General features: G+C 37.9%; 1 protein-coding gene, 1 long non-coding RNA gene, 1 other non-coding gene and 1 pseudogene across 4 annotated transcripts; 1 reads left to right on the top strand and 3 right to left on the bottom strand.

Moving 5' to 3' along the window:
• Positions 1–334: 334 nt before the first annotated feature.
• Positions 335–442, bottom strand: LOC148563756 (small nucleolar RNA R71). The gene has a single exon (XR_015885243.1). It is a non-coding gene; the product is annotated as a small nucleolar RNA R71 (small nucleolar RNA).
• A 12,950-nt stretch (positions 443–13,392) lies between these two features.
• Positions 13,393–15,328, bottom strand: LOC148563755 (uncharacterized). The gene is made up of 2 exons (XR_015883703.1): positions 14,405–15,328; positions 13,393–14,311 (listed from the first exon to the last, which is right to left on the bottom strand). It is a non-coding gene; the product is annotated as an uncharacterized LOC148563755 (long non-coding RNA).
• A 298-nt stretch (positions 15,329–15,626) lies between these two features.
• LOC107643457 (DNA-directed RNA polymerases II, IV and V subunit 12) lies at positions 15,627–18,797 on the top strand. 2 transcript variants are annotated; one of them, XM_088488854.1, is made up of 5 exons: positions 15,770–16,144; positions 16,918–17,009; positions 17,392–17,506; positions 17,662–17,754; positions 18,620–18,797. In XM_088488854.1, exons 3-5 carry the CDS (start codon positions 17,467–17,469, stop codon positions 18,640–18,642), a joined length of 156 nt encoding a protein of 51 aa, XP_088344980.1. In that variant the 5' UTR covers positions 15,770–16,144; positions 16,918–17,009; positions 17,392–17,466; the 3' UTR covers positions 18,643–18,797. The 2 variants fall into 2 exon arrangements, with proteins under 2 accessions (XP_088344979.1, XP_088344980.1); XM_088488853.1 differs by lacking the exon at positions 16,918–17,009 and having other exon boundaries at positions 15,627–16,144.
• Positions 18,798–24,475: 5,678 nt separating this feature from the next.
• On the bottom strand, positions 24,476–25,282 carry LOC107640470 (delta(3,5)-Delta(2,4)-dienoyl-CoA isomerase, peroxisomal pseudogene; annotated as a pseudogene).
• Positions 25,283–25,589: the final 307 nt, after the last annotated feature.

Below are 25,589 nucleotides of genomic sequence, written 5' to 3'. Positions count from 1 at the left end.
CAATTTACATAGAAGAAGCATCTCCATCCCTACCATTGGAGCAAACAATTTTGAGCTTAAACCTCAATTAGTTTCTCTAATGCAACAAAATTGCAAGTTTTATGGACTTTCATCTGAAGATCCTTTTCAATTCTTAACTGAATTCTTGCAAATCTGTGATACTGTTAAGACTAATAGAGTAGATCCTAAAGTCTACAGGCTCATGCTTTTCCCTTTTGCTGTAAGAGACAGAGCTAGAGTGTGGTTGGACTCTCAACCCAAAGATAGCCTGAACTCTTGGGATAAGCTGGTCACGACTTTCTTAGCCAAGTTCTTTCCTCCTCAAAAGCTGAGCAAGCTTAGAGTGAATGTTCAAACCTTCAGATAGAAAGAAGGTGAATCCCTCTATGAAGCTTGGGAGAGATACAAGCAACTGACCAAAAAGTGTCCTTCTGACATGCTTTCAGAATGGACCATCCTGGATATATTCTATGATGGTCTGTCTGAATTAGCTAAGATGTCATTGGATACTTCTGCAGGTGGATCCATTCACCTAAAGAAAATTCCTGCAGAAGCTCAAGAACTCATTGACATGGTTGCTAATAACCAGTTCATGTACACTTCTGAGAGGAATCCTGTGAGTAATGGGACGCCTCAGAAGAAGGGAGTTCTTGAAATTGATACTCTGAATGCCATATTGGCTCAGAACAAAATATTGACTCAGCAAGTCAATATGATTTCTCAGAGTCTGAATGGAATGCAAGCTGCATCCAACAGTACTCAAGAGGCATCTTCTGAAGAAGAAGCTTATGATCCTGAGAACCCTGCAATAGCAGAGGTGAATTACATGGGTGAACCATATGGAAACACCTATAATCCCTCATGGAGAAATCACCCAAATCTCTCATGGAAGGATCAACAAAAGCCTCAACAAGGCTTTAATAATGGTGGAAGAAATAGGTTTAACAATAGTAAACCTTTTCCATCATCCACTCAGCAACAGACAGAGAACTCTGAACAAAATACCTCTAATTTAGCAAACTTAGTCTCTGATCTATCTAAGGCCACTGTAAGTTTCATGAATGAAACAAGGTCCTCCATTAGAAATTTGGAGGCACAAGTGGGCCAGCTGAGTAAAAGGATCACTAAAATCCCTCCTAGTACTCTCCCAAGCAATACAGAAGAAAATCCAAAAGGAGAGTGCAAGGCCATTGATATAACCATCATGGCCGAATCCAAAGAGGAAGGGGAGGACATGAATCCCAAGGAGGAAGACCTCCTGGGACGTCCAGTGATCAATAAGGAGTTTCCCTTTTAGAAACCAAAGGAATCTGAGGCTCATCTAGAGACCATAGAGATTCCATTGAACCTCCTTATGCCATTCATGAGCTCTGAAGAGTACTCCTCTTCTGAAGAGAATGAAGATGTTACTGAAGAGCAAGTTGCCAAGTTCCTTGGTGCAATCATGAAGCTGAATGCCAATTTATTTGGTAATGAGACTTGGGGAGATGAACCTCCCATGTTCACCAATGAACTGAATGCATTGGATCAACTGAGATTGCCTCAGAAGAAACAGGATCCTGGAAAGTTCCTGATACCTTGTACCATAGGCACCATGACCTTTGAGAAGGCTCTATGTGACCTGGGGTCAGGAATAAACCTCATGCCACTCTCTGTAATGGAGAAACTGGGAATCTTTGAGGTACAAGCTGCTAAAAGCTCATTAAAGATGGCAGACAATTCCAGAAAACAGGCTTATGGACAAGTAGAGGACATATTAGTAAAGGTTGAAGGCCTTTACATCCCTGCTGATTTCATAATCCTAGATACTGGGAAGGATGAGGATGAATCCATCATTCTTGGAAGACCCTTCCTAGCCACAGCAAGAGCTGTGATTGATGTGGACAGAGGAGAATTGATCCTTCAATTAAATGAGGACAACCTTGTGTTTAAAACTCAAGGATCTCTCTCTGTACCCATGGAGAGGAAGCATAAAAAGCTTCTCTCACTGCAGAGTCAACCAAAGCCCCCACAGTCAAACTCTAAGTTTGATGTTGGGAGGCCATAACCAAACTCTAAGTTTGGTGTTGAACTCCCATATCCAAACTCTAAGTTTGGTATTGGAAAGTCTCAACAATGCTCTGAACATCTGTGAGGCTCCATGAGAGCCCACTGTCAAGCTATTGACATTAAAGAAGCGCTTGTTGGGAGGTAACCCAATTTTTATTTATCTAATTTTAATTTATTTTTATTGTTATTTCATGTTTTATTAGGTTCATGATCATGTGGAGTCACAAAATAAATATAAAAATTGAAAACGGAATCAGAAACAGCAGAAGAAAAATCACACCCTGGAGGAGGATCTTACTGGCGTTTAAACGCCAGTAAGGAGCATCTGGCTGGCGTTCAACGCCAGAACAGAGCATGGATCTGGCGTTGAACGCCAGAAACAAGCAGCATCCTGTCGTTCAGACGCCAGAAATGCACACTGAGGAAGAGCTGGTGCTGAATGCCAGAAACAAGCATCTGGCTGGCGTTCAACGCCAGAAACATGCTACATCTGGGTGCTGAACGCCCAGAACAAGCATCAGTTCGGCGTTTAAATGCCAGAATTGCATGCAAAGGTGTTTTACATGCCTAATTGGTGCAGGGATGCAAATCCTTGACACCTCAGAATCTGTGGACCCCACAGGATCCCCACATACCTCCACTCACCTTACCTCCTCATAATCCTATATCACCCTTTCCCAAGAACCCTTCACCACTCACATCCATTACTCCCTTAAAACCATCATACAACCCACCTACACCCACCCACTCAAATTCAAACCATCAACTCACCTCCATATCTTCTTCTTCTTCTACTATTCTTTCTTCTTTTGCTCGAGGGCGAGCAATATTCTAAGTTTGATGTGGTAAAAGCATAGCTTTTTTTTTATTTTTCCATAACCATTGATGGCACTTAAGGCCAGAGAAACCTCTAGAAAGAGAAAAGGGAAGACAAAAGCTTCCACCTCCAAGTCATAGGAGATGGAGAGATTCATCTCAAGGGTCTATAGCTCAGTGGTAGAACATTTGACTGCAAATCAAGAGATCCCTGAGATACCTCAAGGGATGCACTTTCCTCCACAGAACTATTGGGAGCAAATCAACACCTCCCTAGGAGAACTAAGTTCTAACATGGGACAACTAAGGGTGGAACATCAAGAGCACTCCATCATCCTTCATGAAATTAGAGAAGATCAAAAATCAATGAGGGAGGAGCAACAAAGACAAGGAAGAGACATAGAAGAGCTCAAGGACATCATTGGTTCCTCAAGAAGGAAACGCCACCATCACTAAGGTGGACTCATTCCTTGTTCTTACATTCTCTGTTTTTCATTTTCTTTATGTTAAGTGCTTATCCATGTTTGTGTCTTATTACATGATCATTAGTATTTAGTAACTATGTCTTAAAGTTATGAATGTCCTATGAATCCATCACCTCTCTTAAATGAAAAATGTTTTAATTCAAAAGAACAAGAAGTACATGAGTTTTGAATTTATCCTTGAACTTAGTTTAATTATATTGATGTGGTGACAATGCTTCTTGTTTTCTGAATGAATGCCTGAACAGTGCATATGTCTTTTGAAGTTGTTGTTCATGAATGTTAAATATGTTGGCTCTTGAAAGAATGATGACAAGGAGACATGTTATTTGATAATCTAAAAAATCATAAAAATGATTCTTGAAGCAAGAAAAAGCAGTGAATACAAAAGCTTGCAAAAAAAATAGAAGAAAAATGGCAAAAAAATAGAAAAAAAAAAGCAAGCAGAAAAAGCCAAAAGCTCTTAAAACCAAAAGGCAAGAGCAAAAAGCCAATAACCCTTAAAACCAAAAGGCAAGGGTAAATAAAAAGGATCCCAAGGCTTTGAGCATCAGTGGATAGGAGGGCCTAAAGGAATAAAATCCTGGCCTAAGCGGCTAAACCAAGATGTCCCTAACCATGTGCTTGTGGCGTGAAGGTGTAAAGTGAAAACTTGAGACTGAGCGGTTAAAGTCAAGGTCCAAAGCAAAAGAAGAGTGTGCTTAAGAACCCTGGACACCTCTAATTGGGGACTTTAGCAAAGCTGAGTCACAATCTGAAAAGGTTCACCCAGTTATGTGTCTGTGGCATTTATGTATCCGGTGGTAATACTGGAAAACAAAGTGCTTAGGGCCACGACCAAGACTCATAAAGTAGCTGTGTTCAAGAATCAACATACTGAACTAGGAGAATCACTAACACTATCTGAACTCTGAGTTCCTATAGATGCCAATCATTCTGAACTTCAATGGATAAAGTGAGATGCCAAAACTATTCAAGAGGCAAAAAGCTACAAGTCCCGCTCATCTGATTGGAGCTATGTTTCATTGATAGTTTGGAATTTATAGTATATTCTCTTCTTTTTATCCTATTTGATTTTCAGTTGCTTGGGGACAAGCAACAATTTAAGTTTGGTGTTGTGATGAGCGGATAATTTATACGCTTTTTGGCATTGTTTTTAGTAGGATCTAGTTTCTTTTAGGGATGTTTTCATTAGTTTTTATGTTAAATTCACATTTCTGGACTTTACTATGAGTTTGTGTTTTTCTGTGATTTCAGGTATTTTCTGGCTGAAATTGAGGGACTTGAGCAAAAATCAGATTCAGAGGTTGAAGAAGGACTGCTGATGCTGTTGGATTCTGACCTCCCTGCACTCAAAGTGGATTTTCTGGAGCTACAGAACTCAAAATGGCGCGCTTCCAATTGCGTTGGAAAGTAGACATCCAGGGATTTTCAGCAATATATAATAGTCCATACTTTGGCCGAGTTTAGACGACGCAAAAGGGCGTTGAACGCCAGTTCTATGCTGCAGTCTGGAGTTAAACGCCAGAAACACGTCACGAACCAGAGTTGAACGCCAAAAACACGTTACAACTTGGCGTTCAACTCCAAAAGAAGCCTCTGCACGTGGAAAGCTAAAGCTCAGCCCAAACACACATCAAGTGGGCCCCGGAAGTGGATTTATGCATCAATTACTTACTTCTGTAAACCCTAGTAGCTAGTTTAGTATAAATAGGACTTCTTACTATTGTATTAGACATCCTGGATTGTATTTTTGATCCTGTGATCACGTTTTGGGGGCTGGCCATTCGGCCATGCCTGAACCTTTCACTTATGTATTTTCAACGGTAGAGTTTCTACACTTCATAGATTAAGGTGTGGAGCTCTGCTGTTCCTCATGAATTAATGTAAAGTACTACTGTTTTCTATTCAATTCAACTTATTCCGCTTCTAAGATATCCATTCGCACCCAAGAACATGATGAATGTGATGATTATGTGACGCTCATCATCATTCTCACTTATGAACGCGTGCTTGACAAACACTTCCGTTCTACATGCAACTAAGCTAGAATGAGTATCTCTTAGATATCTAATACAGGGGACCGAGTCCGAGTTATTAGTATCTTCGTGGTATAAGTTAGAACCCATGGATGGCCATTCCTGAGATCCAGAAAGTCTAAACCTTGTCTGTGGTATTCCGAGTAGGATCTGGGAAGGGATGGCTGTGATGAACTTCAAACTCGCGAGTGCTTGGCGTAGTGACAGACACAAAAGGATAGTAAATCCTATTCCAGTATAATCGAGAACCTCCAGATGATTAGCCATGCCGTGACAGAGCATTTGGACCATTTTCACAGAGAGGATGGGATGTAGCCATTGACAACGGTGATGCCCTTACATAAAGCTTGCCATGGAAAGGAGTAGGACTGATTGGATGAAGACAGCAGGAAAGCAGAAGTTCAGAAGAACGAAGGTATCTCTATACGCTTATCTGAAATTCTCACCAATGAATTACATAAGTATTTCTATCTTTATTTTCTATTTATTTATTATAATTCGAAAACTCCATAACCACTTGATATCCGCCTGACTGAGATTTACAAGGTGACCATAGCTTGCTTCATACCAACAATCTCCGTGGGATCGACCCTTACTCACGTAAGGTTTTATTACTTGGACGACCCAGTGCACTTGCTGGTTAGTTGTGCGAAGTTGTGAAGTTATGCTTGGACCATGGTATTGTGCACCAGTTATTGGCGCCATTACCAGGGAGAGAACGAACAACAAATTTTACAACCTCAAAGTAACAATTTCGCATGTATCACCTAACATATACATTCTCTATAAAAATTTAAAATTATCTTGGTTTTCCCAATTTTCCCACTTTTGTGTCACATAGTCATGTATCAAGTTTATTTTGTTTTTACCTTCATGTGCATTGATTTCTTTATTAAACTTATCATTGGGGCGAATCTGTCCCCTTATTTAATTACTTATATATATATATATATTGAAACATAAATACAACATATATCAATGCACATAGTATTTTCATTTAAATTTGTTTTACATGAGCATGCTTCCAATTCTCTTACTCTTTATTAAATTAATCCTTTCCTATCAACCCATGTTTCCATGTTTCCCCACACTTAGTGAATACACAATTTCTATCTTAAGCTAACCAAGGATTCAACTTGGAATTTTTAATTTGTTTTTCTGCTTAAGGCTAGTAATGTGGTTATAGAACAAAAGGGAATTAAAAGGCTCAAGGGGGCTAACAAAGGTGATGTAGGAGGTAGGCTTATTTGGGATATGTAAGGGAAAATTCAAATGATGACTCAATCACATGTATGGATGTATCTACATTCTATATTGGACATATAGATTGAAACAAAGTTAAGATTACAAGCATAAAAAAGAAGTGCGAAACACACAGGAATGAAATTTATGGTTGAATGTAACCATACAATTAAGCTCAAAAACTCACGGGTTGTGTGTTCGTTGGCTCAAAAACCATATATCAGTTATGTATGTCATGCAAGTAGAAATCAAGAGTTTCTATTATTCTCAATGTGAATCTTAGGATGGCTCTTAAAAACTTAGTGTTCTTCCTTGAAGAAATGTTGTTAACTAACTCACATTTGTTGCTATATATATACAGTGTGTGGATTGTTATGATTCTGTTAAACTAAAGTTTCTATTTTACTCTTTTTATTTCCAATTAAATCAAATTATCGTATGCTAAAAGGGTAAACTAAAATAATTAATCCATATATTCTATATCACAACTTAATAAGCTAAAAGTGCAACTAAACTAGATATCTAAAATAAATATATAAACGCAAGTGCAAAATACAGAAATACAGTAAAAATACAGCAAAAGAAAAATGTGCAAGTACTGGAAGATAAATAAGATAAGAAAATAAAAATAAAAATAAAAATACAAAAAATAAACAAAATAGGATAAGAGAGTCTGAAAAGTGGTTCACCAAAATAAAGTTCGCCGGAGATGGCGACCTCCCCACACTTAAATAATAGCATCGTCCTCGATGCTCACTCAAGCTGGGTGTGAAGAAGTGTCATCTCTGGAAGGATGTGCAGTAGGTGTCTCTGTGGTGGTCTGAGGGTCTGCAGTCTGGATGAGTGTCGGAGGGTCTGCCTGCTGAAGTGAAGGCTCTGTCTGCAGAGGGATCTCTGGATCAACCAGCTGTATCTGATGAAGCTCCTCATGCTGTGGTGTAGCCTACTCTGGTCCTGCCTGCGCAGCCTCTGCATGTGCCTCCTCCTCGTGATCGCCCGCCTTCTCCTCAGATGGCTCAGAAGGGGTGTCAGGCTCGGAGGGGATGTCGTGGTGGCCAGATCGGATTATCAACTTTAAGTGCTCATAGCGTCGCTTGCTGCGACGCTCAGATCTCTCATATCACCGCTTGTTGCGGCGCTCCATCTGGTCCAACCGGTCAAATAGGCGATGCACGAGGTTGTAGATGGGCTCTGAAGCAGGTGAGGGTGCAGTAGTGGTGGCTGGTGCAGCAGGGGTAGAAGGAGCAGCAGAAGATGTGGCTGCCTCAGCAGAGTCAATGAGAAAAGGAGGTTTGTAACCCAAAGCCTGAAACTTCCTGTTGTAAGGGATGATCTTCTTGCAGTCTGCGGCGGTTGGCTTCTCATCTGCCGGCTTCCAGGGCACCTCAGCTCGGTGGCCTAGCTGAGTGATCAGGTATGGGAATGGGAGTGTGCCTCTGACATGGACTCTGGCCATGTAATACCGGATAAAGCGGGGCAGATATAAGTCTTTTCCCTCCATCACACACCAGATGAGGGTAATCATAGCAGCTGACACCTCTGTCTCATGCGTGCTCGGCATCACGTAGTTACCCAGAATTTGCTGCCAAAGCCAAGCCTCATCGTTCATATAGATAATTTTAATTCCTTTGGGGGCCACTGCGGACTTGCCCATGACCCAGGGGACAGTAGGATCAAGAGCTATAGTCCTCTTGACTGCGTCTCAGTCAAATCTCATGAACCTCATATCTTCCTCAACCTTTTGGTAACCGTCTGGCTGATCTGATTTAGGCTGAAGTTGGAGGATTTCTTCAATTGCTTCCTCAGTAACCAGTATTTGCTTGCCTTGGAGTTGTACTGCATCCAGGGATATTTTGAAGTAGTTGCAACAGAATTCTCTGACCCAGGATGAGTTGACTTCAGTCAAGTTTCTTTCCAAGAAGAACCAGCCTCTCTGTTTAATTTGATCTGTAGTGTATTGTTTGAGTTCTTCTGGAATTTTGAGGGTCCTTTCCAGGTATAGGTTCCTGGAAGTGGCAAAAACTGGATACTTCAGCTCACAGTATTTGTTGGTAAATTTTACTGGGTCAATGGCAGGCACCAACTGATCAGCCTTTTCCTGCGGGGTAAAGTTCTTCTCCCGCCAGGAATCATCGTGGAGGATGTCCAAAATAGAGGTAGAGGATTCTCCTCTTTTTCTTTTACCTGTAGTTGCTTTGCCTTTTTCCTTACTTTTGGGATCAGACATCCTGAAAAGCAGAAGTTGCAGGATACAGTTTAAGAACTAAAACAGGAAAACAGGTAAGCAAATAGGATTTATCAATATAAGCATAAAGGCAAAAGAGCAATAAAAGCATAAAATGAGTTAAATATAAGTAAATTTTGGACTGTATGCAAGTGAAAAGTCGGAGAGTAAAAATCACAATCCAAAATATATGATATGTGGAATTCTTGTTAATTAGGAAAAACAGTAATCATGCCTTGAGTGAGAAAGTTAAAGTAGTTAATAAGTAAAAAGAAAAGTTAGAAAGTTAAAGTAGTTAGAAAGTTAAAGTAAGTGGCATGATAATGGGTTTTCTAGTTAACAATAAATTCACAAACTAGAAGAACAATCAACTCATATTCAAGCAAAGATTGCAGTTTATTGATGATAATTTATAAAATTTCAAGAGGAAAAAGAAATCATCAATAATGCAATTTAGTGATCCGGGAACCAGAAAGAGTGAGAATGCAAGCCCATTCATCCATGAATTGGCTAGCTTGAAACCAAATAGCACAAAACTTGAAATCGCCAAAACCAATTCATGAATGGGAGTTGAGTGAAAACATTTGCTAAAAAAATTTGGGCAGCATTCCGGCTAAAATTGGATGTTCCCGGGTAATAAACAGCAAGAAAATCAGTTCATATGACATTAAATAGTGCTGAAAAGAATAACAATTAGCAAGAACATTAAAGAATAGTATAACAGCAGCATCAAACATGAAGAACAATATATGAACAGAATCATCGTCACAGCAAATTCAGAATTGTGAATCAGAAAAAAAAAACAGGTAGCACAAACGGCGCAATTATCAGGCCTAAATCCACTAACCACATCCTAGCTACCTAACCACCTAAAAAATCCACTACGATCATGCATCTCTAACTATCCTAATTTGAACAGAAACTGAAAAATATACAATTAACTAACTAACTGATAGACGAATCGGTGTTCGGCGGAACCTGGTGTGTAGAGGAACAAATGTATGGACCAGAGAGATGGTGGGAGTGTGGTAGTGGTGTTGGTAACGCGGTGGTGATGGGTGGCGGCGCGGCGGCATTCCTAGGTGAAGGCAAGGGCGGTTTGGTGGGATATGGAGGGGTATGGGGTGAAGGATGGGAAGGAGAGACGGATGGGTGAAGGATGGGAAGGAGAGACGGATGGGTGAGGGTTGAGGGTTGTGGGGTTGGGGTTGGTCGTGCGGAGGTGACGGCGGCGCTGGTCGGCTTGGGGACGGGGCGGCACGGCAGTGGGAAGAGTGGAGGGGAGAAAGAGGTGGGGGAGAAGAAGAAGAGAAAGAAGAAAGAGGGGGGTGTCGCGAGGAGGGGTTGAGGCGACAGGGGTGGCGGCGCGGCGGTGCTGGTGGTGGTTCGGCGGTGGTGGGTTGCAGAGGAGGGCGGAGAGAGTGCAGAGGAGGAAGGAAGAAGATGAAGTGTGACGCGAGGGGGTAGGGTTTCGCGTGGTTGGGTGTTAGTGATTTTGAATCCACGCGAACGCGTGGAGCACGCGATCGCATGATTGGGGTGAAAAGGGAAATGACGCGAACGCGTCAGTGACGCGATCACGTGAGTCCGGTAAAATGTAAGTGACGCATATGAGTGAAGCACGCAAACGCGTCGCTGAGAATTGTGCTAAACGCACAGTTCCAGCGTCGTTTTGACGCAACTCTCTGTTTCCAATAGGGTCCATAAAATCCATGCGACGCGTACGCGTCGCTCACGCTTTCGCGTGGGGTGTGTGTAGTGCAAGTGACGCATTTTTGTCAGGGACGCGAATGCGTGGCTCAGTTTGTGCCTAATGCACCACAGCCGCATGATTTCAGCCCAACTTTCTGGGCGTTGGATCTTTACGCCGATTTCTAATCGACGCCCACGCGTGGCCTGCGCGCTTGCGTGGGGTGCTTCTCTCTCTCTTTTTTTTATATATGCAGGATGCAAAATGCAATGCTAATGTGGATGCCATGAATAATTCCAGGTTCAATGAAAATAGAATAAAATAAAACTTAAAAACAAACAAAATGAAATAAGATTGAAAAAGGAACGATCATACCACGATGGGTTGTCTCCCACCTAGCACTTTTAGTTAAAGTCCTTAAGTTGGACATTGGATGAGTTTCCTGCTATGGTGGCTTGTGCTTGAATTCGTCCAAAAATATCCACCACTGTTTAGAATGCCAACAGCCTCCGGGGTCCCAAACTAGGCATGTAAAGCCCTTGAGCAAATTCAAACAGGTTTTAATGCTCCCGGGGTGTTGAATGTTAGAATAGATTCCAGGATCCCAAACCTTGCTTTTATATCCGCCTTTTTCTCAATCTACATTTTTTCAGCCGGGCGGTTTGGAAGTTGTATTCTCACCAAGATGACCAAACATCTTCCTAGACCCATTCAATCGAACTTGATACCAATCCTTGCACTTCAAATTGAAGCGTGGAACCTTATTGAATCTTGCATACCAGCTCTGAGTACGAACCATTTCCCTTTTACTCTTAAAGCCGCACAGAGCTCTAAGCTGGCCATCTGTTTCAAGCAAACCATATTCAAGTGGAAAAGTAAAGATAAAGGCTAAGAATTTTACCCACTTGAAGTTTGTATTGGGCGGTAATGGCCTTGGGATGGTTGTTTCCAATGGTTTTGCAAGCTCTACTCCCTTGTATTCTTCTATGAATTCCTCCACTTCTCTGCAAGCTTCTTCAACTGCAACCACGTCTTGATCAAAGTCTTCGATATCTTCCTCATCACTCAAGTTATAAGTTGGAGGTTGAGAGAAGTCTACCTCCGCATCATCTTCGTATTCATTTGGGGAAGATTCTTCAATCTCAAAGAATTCACTTGCGGATGCAAGTTCATTACTAGGAGAACTTGACTCGTGATTATCATTATCAAGGAAACTCGCTTCTTGAGTTGTTCTGTCCCGTTCTTCATAAGATTCCTACTTTGGGGGTTGTGCACTATTCTCCTTAGCATCAATTGTAACTTTCTTGACAGAATTCCTCACAGTTCTAGATTCCCATGGAGGTTCAGCATCTCCTAAGTCTTCAACCAATTCTTCTTCTTCGACAATTTTGGCTGCCTCCACTTGTTCCAGTACAAAGTCATACTCCTTACTGCCCAGTGTGGTTTCTAGTATCTCCTTCATGCTGCGTTCTTCATTAGGTTGTCCACATGAAGCCATGGGGGTTCCTTGAGTGTCCGAACGTCGGGAAGGTAATCGATTTATCGCTTGATTCAATTGGTGAAGGGTGGCATGAAATTTTTCCACTGTTTCCTTGAGTTGCTCCCTTGATTCTTGGGGCGATGGATATGGACATGACGCATAGGGACGTGGTGGTTCTTGGGAGTAATTGGATTGGAATTAGGGTGGATACGGGTTAGGGTCATAGGGAGGTGAATGGTGGTAGGGGGCTTGTGAGTATGGTGGTTCAAAGCTGTATTGAGGAGGTGGTTCATAGGCATATGATGGGGATTGTTGGTAACCACAAGGGGGTCTACCATATCTATCATCTTGGTATGCACCTCGGAATGGTTCTCGACCGTAGTACACTGGTGGAGGTTGGTTATCACGAAAGGGTCCACCATAACTATTGTCATGACATGCATTATGGAATAGTCGTGGTTCATGGTATCTTGGAGGGTGTTGTTGCCTAAAGGGTTGATCAGATCCTCGTGGCTCCTTCCATCTCTGATTATTTTGACCTTGATGCATGTTCCTGTTATAGCTTCCATTCCTTTCAACAATATTAGAACCAAACTCAAAGCGACGGGGGTGAGAACTCATAGTAATTAATAAAAATTAAAAACAAAAAATAAAAACAAATAAACAGGTAAAAGGAAATATTTACAATAACCAACAATAAGGCACACGTTTGCAATTCCCCGGCAATGGCGCCATTTTTTGAAGAACGAAACTCTCGCGCGATCTAGAATTTTCACGAATAAATTCCCATTGTAAGTATAGCTTCTAGACCGACAAGAATTCCTTTCTTACAAAAGTTTTGGTTGTCACAAGTAACAAAACCCAATAAAATTTATAACCGAAGTATTTAAACATCGGGTCGTCTCTCAAGGAATTGCAGGGAAGTATGATTTTTTATTGGTTATGGAAAAAGTATATTTTGTTTTGGGTTTTTTTTAAATAAGGAACAAGTAATTTAAATGACAAGAAAAATAAATTAATAATTAGAAAAATCTCTTGGCAAGGTATGAGAACTGGAAATCCTATCCTAGTTATCCTTATCATGTGTGATGAGAATTGGATTTTGCTCCCACTTAGTTAATCCTTACTAAACAAAGGAAAGTCAAGTGGACTAATTAAATTAATCCTCAAGTCCTAACCAACTTCTATGGAGAGACTAGCTTTAGAGGTATCCAAATCAATCAGCAACTCCAATTTCAATCAACAGCTGAGTTTGATAACTCAAGTGTTACCAATTACTCAACCAAAGCCAAAAGGGAAGAAAATCTACTCGAATGAAAATAATTTGGATAAATCGAAAGCATCAATAACATAAATAGAATAAATTGATCTTATATCTGAAATACCTCGATTTATATTAATTAAGAAAATCCTAACATGAATGGATCATAAGCCAAATTGAAAAGATAAATAACAATTAAAGTAATAGAATAAATAAAAGTAGAAAATAAATTAAAGGAACATTGAACCTGTGATGAAGAAATAACCATAAAATAAGAAGAATCCTAATTCCTAAATCCTAAGAGAGAGGAGAGAACCTCTCTCTCTAAAAACTACATCTAAAAACCTAAAATTATGAATATTGTATCTGTCACGTAAGTTGTTATTTGATTCCTCCATTCTCTGGCTTATATTCTGTGTTTCTGGTTTGGATTTGGGCCGAAAAAGGGTCCAGAAATCGCTGGGGGCGTTTTCTGCAGATTCTTGTACGTGGCGTCTGTCACGCGTTCACGTGGTCTGGAGTTCTTCCTTGTCACGCGTTCGTGTCAGTCATGCGTACGCGTCATTTGCGTTCTGCTCAAGGCACGCGTCCGCGTCGTCCACGCGTACGTGTCGATGCCATTTCGCGCAAGGCACGTGTCCGTGTCGTCCACGCATTCGCGTCGATGCCTTTTCTTCAAAACTCCATTTTTGTGCTTTCCTTCCATTTTTGTATGTTTCCTTTCTGTCCTCAAAGCCATTCTTGCCCTATGAAACCTGAAAATACTTAACACACAGATCACGGCATCGAATGATAATAAAGGATAATTTAAAATTTAATATTTTTAAAGCATAGGAAACATGTTTTCACATATATCATAAAATAAGGAAGGAATAGTAAAACCATGTAATTTACATGAATAAGTGGGTGAAGGATTGATAGAAACACTCAATTTGAGCACAAAATACATCATAAAATATAAGTTTATCACCCACCCCTTCATAGTCATCATCGTCAACCCACTTAAAGTAATTGCAATGACGGCCTTTCTGCAAATTCAAAAATCAAAAAACAAAAAATTGAAAAAAACCCCACAACACAAAACAACATGGAAAACCTTTAACTTATTCCATAACACTCACCTGGTACCTTGGACATGCACGGAATTGTCTATCTGGGTTCTCTGCTGTCCTAGATTTTTTATCCCAGCCTTCAACCCACAGAAACATGATTCCTCATGGATTTTCTCCTGGTTCGCATTGAAGCGCTGGAACCATTACTGCCATTCGACGGAAACAACACACCACTGCCACGGCCTCCATTTGCTACCTCCATCGTCGCCCCAAACCAGCAATTTCAACACTTGCCCAGACATATGGCCCTCCGATTGTTGAACGCGACGTATTTATCGTCGAAATTAGGATTATGTTTTAAACACTGAGGGACTGATTTGAACTGTTTTCCCAAAGTTACCTTGTCAGCAATAGCTTATGACACGTTGGCCTCTTCCACGGTGGCAGCTAACGTCACACGTCAGCAGACATTAGCCAGGTCATCAAGGGAGTTGACGGAAGGACAAACGTGATTAACTTGGGTATCTTTCGGGGACTCTTTTGATTAATTTTATCTTTCGGGGACTAAAATAGAGATCAGAGTATCTTTCATGGACAAATTTGAATATTAACTCATAAATTAATCTCTCTTTTAGGCCTTCATATCATGAATCAAATGAGCCTTTAATATATTTGGGTCACCAAAAGTGTTCAAGCCATGAAAAACCCAAGCTAAACATCAGTCAATATTCCAGTCTTTCAATTAAAGGCGCATAAGTCAAATAAATTAGTAAATTACAGGAACATTGTACTAATAGTAAGTAACATTTTGTTATATTTGTTGCTAAATTTTCCTTCTTCTTAACTTCGAATTATAAGAAAAATTCAAATATACCCTATTCTCGGAAAAAAGGAATGTACATTTTTCCAAGCCAAGCTAAGAAACAAAGTTTCATATTCTAACCCAATCATGCAGTAAATAATATTAAAAAAATAACAAATAAAAAATTTCCTTTTTGATTAAAAAAGGGAAGAAGTGTTGACCAATTTTGGGGCTTGAAGAGAGAACCTGGTGAGTCGAGGCATAGCCTCTGCTACTGTGTTGATACTCTGAATCGCAGCCATGACCATCAAGACAGCAAAGGGTTTGATCGAATTCTCTTTTTTTTTTCCTTTATCCCTAAGTCAGACTAGATTCTATTGGTTCGGTATTATGAAGAAAGAAATGAGGCCCTAATACTGTGTTTGTTTGAAAGGAAATACTGAAACAAGAGTAAAAGATAGGAAATTGAAATTTGGAAGGAAGATGATGATTTTCCTTTTGTTTGTTTGTAGAAAGATTTTGCAATGTCCGTGTTTGTAGAACCGATGAACCGGCCGGAAATTGCCGGTCGAACCGAACCAGGATTCGGCCGGTTTTGACCTTCCAGCCTTAAACGTCACCGTTTTGGGTATTAGATAAAGAAAACGAGCCTCACCCTCTGTGTCTCTCACGCATTTGCTTCCCCCTCTCAAAGAAAACCCTAGCCTCCGTCACTCTCCTCTTCAAGCTGTGTCACCGCCACCGTCCTACCGCCGCCGTCGTCCCTACTGCTTCACTCGACCATGCCTCCCAGTCTCTCACTCGACCAGAAGCCAGAACTCTGAAGTGTGAATCACTCCCCCTTCTCCAACCCTAGCCTCTCTTCTCTTCGAGCCAGTGCCGCCGCCCGTCCGTTAAGCCAGTGCCGCCGTCCGTCCGTTGAGCCACTGCCCCCAAGTCTCCAACCCCTGCTCTCTTCTTCCGCCGTCGTCTGGTCAATCAACGTTCTGTCGGCATCGTCTTCGAAGGTCAGTGGCAATCATCGCTTGTTCTTTTTTTTTTGTTTTTTTTTTTGTTTTTTTGTGTGTTTTGATTTTAATTTACCGAGATTATTGATTATTTGGATCAGATTTATTTATTTATGAGATTAATTTTAATATATTGTTCGCATGGAAGTTAGTTGGAATTGGATTGGAACCAATGATTTGCAGTTTGTATCAAAATTCAAGCGTTGTTAACTGGTATTGACCTAAGTTTTAACAATTAATTAATTTCAGAACACAGAACATGTTATAAAACTTGGAGGGTTTTTTCCTTTCTTTTTATGTATTTATTTATTTTTCCAGCCTGAGGAAGCTAAAGTGGAATCCTAAAGATGACAAGAGCAGTTGAAGTGCTATTTCATTTTGTCAAATGATTTTGTGGTTCACTTCTGATTAGATTAAATGATGGCTTGGATGGACTAGTTTAGTTCTAAAATGTAAACTACAGATAGGAATTGTCAGATTAAGTATAAATACAACCGCTCCTTATGGTTCTTAGTTCACAAATACTCTCCAATCTTGATTGTATTCTTCTCTATAATCTATAGCTTTTATTTTGTTGAAATTGAAAGCTTATATTGTGGTGTATCTGAGATATTTTTCGTATAAGTTTGACAGCAACAGGGTAAAAGAAAATGACAATTGTGGTTGCACAAGTATGAAAATTTTCATGTAACTGAAACCAAAGCATTGCAATTGCATTAATGAATACAAGCATTTTTCTATCTTTACATTGATTAAATGTATTATATATTCAGGTGTTGGATTTAGTAGAAATCGAACTACTACTTTCTCCCACAAGATTCGAAAACATTATCATTCCTCCTCATGTCTCTCGGGAGTAAAATTTGTATGCTCCAACAATGGTCCAAGCCTTACTAACTTACGATGATTGATGACAAATTTTTGTGCTGGCATTTTATGTTTAGATATATTTTTATTTAACTGTTAAATTTGTACTTTTTTTTAAGATTTTAAGACTTTCGTTGAAGTCATTTCATGAAATGTTTTAAATTTAGAAGATATTTAAAAGTTTATATTAGATTGTAATGATATTTTAGAATGTTTATTTATAATTTATTTATTATTTTATTAAAAATGGTTTTTTCTATTGAATTATGGTTAAACCGGTTGAACCAATATATTAATGAACCAATAATTATAGTGGTTCAATGAGCAGTTCGGTTTTCAGAACCTTGGCTAAAACGTATCTCTCTGCCCTATTTTTATAGTGTGTTGCTGGCTGCACCAAAACCTGAAACTTAAAATCTTTGAGTCTCTCGATCACTCAGAAACCCGCGCCATCGATGGATCCTCAAGCTGAGCCAGTTAGCTACATCTGCGGAGGTTTCTCTTTCTCCTCTCATCTCATCTCATCTCTCAGTCTCATATTTGTTTTTTCGATAATTCTTCTGCCTATGAGTGGTTTTGGATTCTAGGGTTCTGAAAGACAATTTGTTCTTTTGAAGTTTTCTTTTTTCATTTGTTTCTTCGTTGTGCAGATTGTGGTATGGAGAATACGCTGAAACCAGGTGATGTTATACAGTGCAGAGAGTGCGGTTACCGTATCCTTTACAAGAAGCGCACTCGTCGCAGTAAGCCCTCTCTTTTACAATTTGAATTTCATAATCCCTGTTTCTCAATTTTCCTATCTTGTTTTCTCATAATTTTAGTTTATGTAATGTGTTGTTCATGGATGCCTAATTTTTCAATGCATGAAACGTGCACTTTGTTTGGATGGTTTATTTTGAATTATAGAGGTAATCGTAACCCTAATTTTGGTTACGGGTAAAATTGGGAACACCATACCCGAATGAAACTCGGAAATACATTCTTATAGTTAAATTCTCTTAGGTTTTAAAATGTAGTTGCATGTATAGGCTCCAAACTAGTCAACAGAATTGACCTTTGATTTTTGACATAGGGTTTGAGTCTCTACCTCCTTAGAAGTTAGTACAATAACAAGTACTCGTATTTAGAAGTAGTAACATGACTTATTCTTGCCTGATACCTAACAACTATGTATTGTTCGAATTTGATGCTTTTTTTTAAAGAAAATTACGGAGGGTCTAGGAGTTTAATTAACCAATCATGTCAACAAGTATTTGTTCTTCTTCATCATTTTGAGTAGTTGCTCATCTGATAAGTTATATCTAAGAGAGTTTGGTGGAAGCACTGAACCCTAAACAACTTAAGCATTGCTCCAAGGCTCCTTTTTCAAATATAACACAATAAGAACAAAATCCAATGTGAAATGAAATAGGTCAATCAAAAACATCATATGTTAGTGTTGAATGCTAACCATCTTCGCTGTGCCTAGGTTACTGAAAAATGGAAAATTATTAATGGCTGGGATTCTTCTGAGAATGACATGCTTGCATTTGATGCACTACTTTAAGACATACATGCAATTTATCTACACTTTTCATTTACATCTTTCTTTCTTTGGTTTTTATGCAGTTGTCCAGTATGAGGCACGTTGACGAAAACTGCTGTGGCGTTGGCAAGTATTTTCCAATGCAACCGTTATAGACTTGTAATGAAATTGTGATGTGAATGTGCTGTTCTGTTTACAGTTTTATTGAAGTCTTATGAAACTGAAACTTAACCATCAATGATCCTTCGAGTCTTGAACAAATGGATCACCTACTATCTATGAAGCACGGACACTTCGCTGAGTTATCGTGTCCACGTGTCAGACATATTTCGGACACGATACTCACCGATACTCATCCGACACGCGTGTTTGCTGTGTCCAACCGTGTCTTAATAAAAAATAAAAAATTCTTTTCCGAACACGCTTGGACACACCTAAATATCATCACGTGTTCGCGTGTCCAATTTTATTCTTAACATATATTTTTAAAATAAATTTAGATATAGTATATATTATTATTTATTAAAATAAAAAATATTTTAAATACTTGATATAATTAAAATAAGACATTAAAAATAATTAAAAATTTTATTTTATATTTTAATATCAATAAAATATCAAAATATCATTACAATTTATCTAAAAAATACTTTATATTTTATATATATGCGTGTCTCCGTATTATGTAAGATTTTAAAATTCGCGTGTGTCCCGTGTCGTGTCAGTGTCCCTGCATCATAGCCTACTACTATATGGAATGGTAAGAAAAAGTACAAAAAAAAAATAGAATAAAAAATCAACATTACCCAAATTTATAAAGACTACACATACACGTAAACTATGTTTCTTCTTTAGTCTTTATCATTGTTTCAATCCCCCACTCACTCTCTTCTATTTCCTTTTCGTCAGCCTTTTTTAACTTTTTAAGCTACTTGATAATCACACGATAAAAAAAACATTATATAATTGTGAGGACAAATTAAGATATAAAATGCCAAAAAAAAAAAAAGAAATTCAAGCAGATACAAGCTGTCTTATGATAATAGGTGATGCATATTTTGAAGGTCCATCAAAAAGTCTACCGACAAAGATGCGAGTAGCAGCTTCCGTAGGATGGACAGGATCCCAGAAAAGGTGGTTGTCTGTTGGAACAAATAATAGAAATTGGGAAACATGGAAATTCAGCATTCAACTTACCAATTTCACTAGCAGTTTTTATTTCTGTAAATCTCGAAAATGGCACATATGAACTCTCTTAAAAATAAAACTTAGGGATAAAATCTAAATACTTTTAAAATTTTGGAACATTATTTCTTTTAATGGGTATTAGAATCAAAATTCACAAATTCATACAGGACAACAACTTGTAGAGTTTTACATTTTTTTTCACCAAAATTCATTCAAGATTACTTCAGTATCTTTTTTAATGAGTTAGAAATTAAAGTGTCTTTTAAGAAGAAAGCTTAAAATTATATATATATATATAATATTTATTTATATTCAATGTAGGTTTTGTTGAGTTACACAATTGAATAATTTCTTATGCACGATAAATTTTATCTATCGAGCTGTTAAATTCTAACATCTTACTATATAAATCAATCTAAGAAAATTTACAAAATTTAGAATTGATTTGATATGGCAAAGTTTAAATAAATACTCATTAAATCCGCAGAAATGATTAGGAGCTGATAAGTACCAATTGCGGTTACTGTTGTTTTGTGTTGTTTATTTCTCTTATTTTGTTACTAACTTTTTTCTTTTTTAAAAGAAAAAGATTGAAATTATATTTTTGTAGGTATTTTCCTAGTGTCCTAATCCTAACTTCCAATATATATGCTATACTAAAAAGAAATATATGCAATGAGGTTTTTTTTTTTTTTTTTGTCATTATGATTTATAAGTATGCATGTGATAACAATACCAAAAGAAATTGGGCTCTGAATGAGATCTTGGATAGCAGCATAAGTATCGAAGTAGGAGTATCTTATGTCCTTTTTCTCCAATTGCCAATTCTTCAACAAGGTTTTAAGATCTTCATTATATTTAAGTGCCCAATAATTGGCTTCCGAGAAGTATTCTGTTTTATTCTTAAGCCTATTTGAAGGGCAGCATTCAATTGCACCAATTCCCGCAATTTCAAATTTCCTTGCACCTTGCTCATATAATCTCTGCCAAATAAATAACCAAATCAAAAATAATAAAATGCATACAAGATAAGAGTTTATCCCAATAAAATTTAAAAAGGATCTATTTTATTCTTTGTTGTTTGTTTACTATGTTTAAGTGATCATTTGGCGGTTAAATGTTGGTAAACTATATCTTGTCATGCCAATATTTTAATTTGCCATGTCTAAATTAGATAACGTCTAATTTTAATAATTGTTTCCAACTCCCAATTGTAATGTGCATTTATGGATTTGTACAGGAATACGTTCTCATGTTATTGACTGAAACAACAGAAAGATATAACTTAAGATTGATAAAAAGAAAATAGATACAAGAGTATTTTTAAGGGAGTGTTTTGGTGAATTCTTTGGTGTAGAATGGGGGGACAGTTCTACACATGTAGAAATGTGTTGGATCCTGTCCTTGTGCAACAAGTGTCCCAGTAAGAGACCGTTTCTGGCACTGCACAGTATCCTTTATCCAGTGTGTCACGTGAAGGGTTTAGGTAAGAATTTATTAATTTTGTTTAGGTCTGAATAATTAACTTAGGCTAATTGTTGGGTTTATAGGTTGGCTGTTTGGGTTATAATGTTAAAAGGATGAGGTGTTTTTGACGGATTGAAATGTCCTTTAAGAATATTTTTTTTTTGGGTTACATTTGGGTTTTGAGATGTAATAGCCTGTGAATAATATGTAAACACCCAATTGATGGAGGTAAGTACTTAGTGGTATATATGAGTTAGGTGAATTGAAAAAGGCCTCTCTCAGGTGATAAGTAAATTTTCAGTTTAAAAAATATTTTAATTATTAGTAGTTTAATATTTAAAATAAATTTTGAGTATGTAATCTAAATAAATCATAATTAAGACAAATTTATTGAATAAAGATAAAATTGATTACGTATTTTAAAGAGTGAGAAATTTAAAATTATAAGTAATTTAGAGAATGGTTAAAAATAATATGATTTAACCACTTTCTAAATTACTTATAATTATTTTACATTCAATTAGCCACATTTAATGATTTTATACATTTTTGCAAAATTATTCAATAAATTTACATACTCAAAATTTGTCTTAATCAATAAATTTGTCTTAATTATGATTTATTTAGATTACATACTCAAAATTCATTGAAGATAAATACTATTAAATTTGAATAGAGTACCACTAAAACTAAGTGCAAGTAGATATTATCATACTTTAATTAATTAAATAGAGTGACAAATAAACTAAGTGCAAGCAGGTATTATCATACATAATTGAATAGAGTGACAATAAACTTCTAAAAAATTATATTTTGAATAAATTAGTCTTAAAAAAATATTAATAAATTTTTTTAAGATAATAAATATAGATAAGTTAGTTCAAATTAAAATTTTTATCTCAACCATATGTGGTAATTTAAAGATACTGTTCTAAATTTACTACTATAAAATATTTTATTAATATTTTTTTTTTTAAAAAAACTAATCTATCAAAACTATAAATTCTCAAAAATTTACTTGTCACTTTATTCATTAATTTTAATTGGTTAATATTGACAAATGCTTATACTTTCATCCGTTCAATAGAAAATATGCTTCTTGAATACTAAAATTTAAATTTTAAATTATAAATTTTTAATATTAAAATCTAAATCATAAATCATAAATACTAAATTTTAAATCCTAAATTTAAGTTATTAATATAAAATATAATAAATAAAAAATTAATGTGCTGCACTCTTTATTTGATAACGAGCTTTTAAGGATGAGCTATTAATATTAGTCAATCTTTATTCAATAAATTTGTCTTAATCATGGTTTATTTAGATTACATACTCAAAATTCATTTTAAATATTAAACTACTAATAATTAAATATGTATAGACAAGTATAAACATACTATTTTTTAAACTGAAAAATTTACTTATCACTTGAGAGGGCATTTTTCAATCCACCTAAATAATATATACCACTAAGAACTTACCTCCAGCCGTTGGGTGTTCACATATTATTCACATAGGCTATTATATCTCAAGACCCAAAATTAACCAAAAAAAACATATATTCTTTTTTTTTTTGGGACATGAGATAATATATTCTTAAAAGGCATTTCAATCCGCTAAAAACACCTCATCCTTCTAACATTATAGCCCAAACAGCCAACGTTATAAGCCCAACAATTAGCTTAGGTTAATTATTCAGATTTAAGCAAAATTAACAAATTCTGACCTAAACTCATCACGTGATACACCGGACAATGGTACTGTGTAGCGTCAGAAACTGTCTTCTATTGAGACACTTGTTGCACAAGGACAGAATCCAACATATTTTTACATGTGTAGAACTGTTCCTCCATTCTACACCAAAGAATCCACCGAGTGTTTTTACTTTTTAAAGTATATTTTTTATATTCTCAAAAAGTGAATTTATTTAAAATTAAAATTTATATTAAAATTAATTGAAAAAATAAAACTAGTATCACCTTAAAAATGTAATATTATTTTTTTTTAAATTAATAAAAAGACGTTATTCGTATAAGCATATGAAATAATAAAAAATAGAGAAAAATCATAAATGACCCTTATAATTATCTCGAAAAACAACGAGATTTTTAATAAAATAATACTTTTTCAACTGCTGAGCTTTACTTTTATCGGACTGATTAGTCCCTGTGTCGGTGGTTTTTTTTTTTTTGGATAAGGGCTAATCAGTTCCAAAAAAATAAAGATCAGGAGTTTGGTTGGATATTTTTTTTTGTTTGAAAATTTCGTAATCCCTTCGAAATAATTGTCAGGATCATATTGAATATTCATTTTAAATAATAATATAAAAGGTTGTCACTGTCGACGTTTATCTCCGTCAGACATTTCTAACCAAATGTTAAACCAGTGAGAGAGGGCATTAGTTATGATCCATGGTAACTGTCAAGTGTCCAACGTGACAGATGATGTTAACAATGTCATACAAACTCTCTCCCTCTTCATTCCTTCTTCGAAAGAACTCTTTCTTCTTCTCATTTTCTTCACCCAAATTAAACCCTAAGCCCCAATTTGTGAAGGCAGAGGGATAGAAGATTAAAGAGAGACCATAGATAATTTTGAAGAGAAAATTTCAAGGTGCTAAATGACGAACTCACCTGCATCATATGCGAGTTTCAGTGTCGATAGAAATTCAACTGTGAAGAGAAAGAATGAGAATAAGGTCGACGGGAGGTGCTTTATGCCGTTAATCACAAACTAAAAATAGACAAAAAAATATACAGCAATGAGGATCAGGAACAATAACAATGCAAATCCTAACCCCGATTACATGCATAGATGAAGAGCATGTAGAAAATCACTCAAACGAACTACATAATCAAGTGAGAATGAAATTTCAGACCTTATCTTACATAATCACAAGTGTTGTCTCCTCCATCAGTGGCTCTTGCTCCCCTGCGATTGTTCTCCCTTCTCGCAAGTGGCCTCTGACGACTGCATAAACCCGACTCGCAAAACGACGAATGACGGTTCAAAACGACAATTCCGTTGGATTGATTGGAATGGAAATCGCCATTGTTGGGAAGCTCTCTCTTCTCTTTGCACCTAACCACTCTTCCCCTAACTCTTATGTTTTAAAGCTTTCTCTTCTTAGGTTAAAGAGTAAACTACCATTTGTACCCACGAAAGTTGAAAACGCTGACATATTTACCCATAGAAAAAGGAAATTACCATTTGTACCCATGAAAAATAATTTTTACAAGCAAAATTATCCAAACCCTAAAAAATTAAATAAAATCCCTAAACTACCCCCTCTCTCCACCACTACCACTATCATCTCCTCCCCCTCCTCTCTCTCTCAATCTCGATGGAAGCGGTGTGGGTGCCATGGCCATCGGAGTCCCTGGGAAAACGGTACTCAAGGGTGTCATTCATCTTGCCGTTGGTGGCCTCGTAGCTGGCGGAGAAGTAGCGAGCCCCAATAATCTTTCTGTTGCACAAGGCGGCGGGGAAGTCCCTTTCAGCGACGCAGCTGCCAGCTTGATCGAGGTCATCTTTGGAAGGGAAAGCGCGAGAAACAAGGCCCAACTGCTTAGCCTCAGAACCGAAAAACTGGCGAGCTGTCAAGGCCAACTCCATGGCGTTACCGTAGCCAACAATTAATGGCAGTCTCTGAAGAGTGCCGAGATCAGCAGCCAGGGCCAAATCAACCTCCTTCACCGAAAAGAACGCGTCCTCCGTGCAATACCTTAAGTCACAGGCTGTCACGATGTCAATTGCACCACCGATGCAAGCGCCATGGATACTAGCAATCACTGGCTTCCGGCACCGCTCCAACACCGTGACGGAATCTTGCATCGCCAGGATCTGCCGACGGATACTCTCCCCGGCATCGTGGTAGGACTACGTGATAGATTTCAACCGGCGCCGGGTAACACGATGACGTTGACGTCACGGTTGTGGTCCAGGGCATACAGGACTTTGGGGAACTCAGTGAAGAAATCATGCGTCAGAGCGTTGCGTTGTCTCGGACGATTCAAGTAAAGGTGGAACACCCCTGATTTGGGGTTCTTCTCTACTACCTCTAGGGTTTTGTATTTCTCCTCCGCCATTGATTTTCCTAATTTTCCTTTCCAGTTGGGAGGAACAGGACCGAGGTCGCGGTCGTTGAAACTCTTTCTGCTGAGGTGCTCTTCTTCTCCGGCGAAGCGGCAGCAAGTGTTGCTGTGACTGTGAGGATGAAAGAGAGGAGGGTGTGGCAAGGAGCCATTGGAGCAGTGGTGGGGACTGAGTGGGAAGTAATAGTGAGAGTGTGTTAGAAAGGAAAAGAGGGGTGGTGGTTGGGTGAAGAGGGTGGTGGTGGGATTTGAGATTGAAAAGGGAAAGAGGGGTGGTGGCTGGGTGAAGAGGGTTAGGGTT

Source organism: Arachis ipaensis, chromosome B5 (genome assembly GCF_059453495.1).
Source record: "Arachis ipaensis isolate K30076 ecotype BB chromosome B5, ASM5945349v1, whole genome shotgun sequence".
Lineage (NCBI taxonomy): Eukaryota > Viridiplantae > Streptophyta > Magnoliopsida > Fabales > Fabaceae > Arachis > Arachis ipaensis.
Note: the sequence above shows the minus strand (reverse complement) of the source record. Positions and strands in the feature narration are given on the sequence as shown.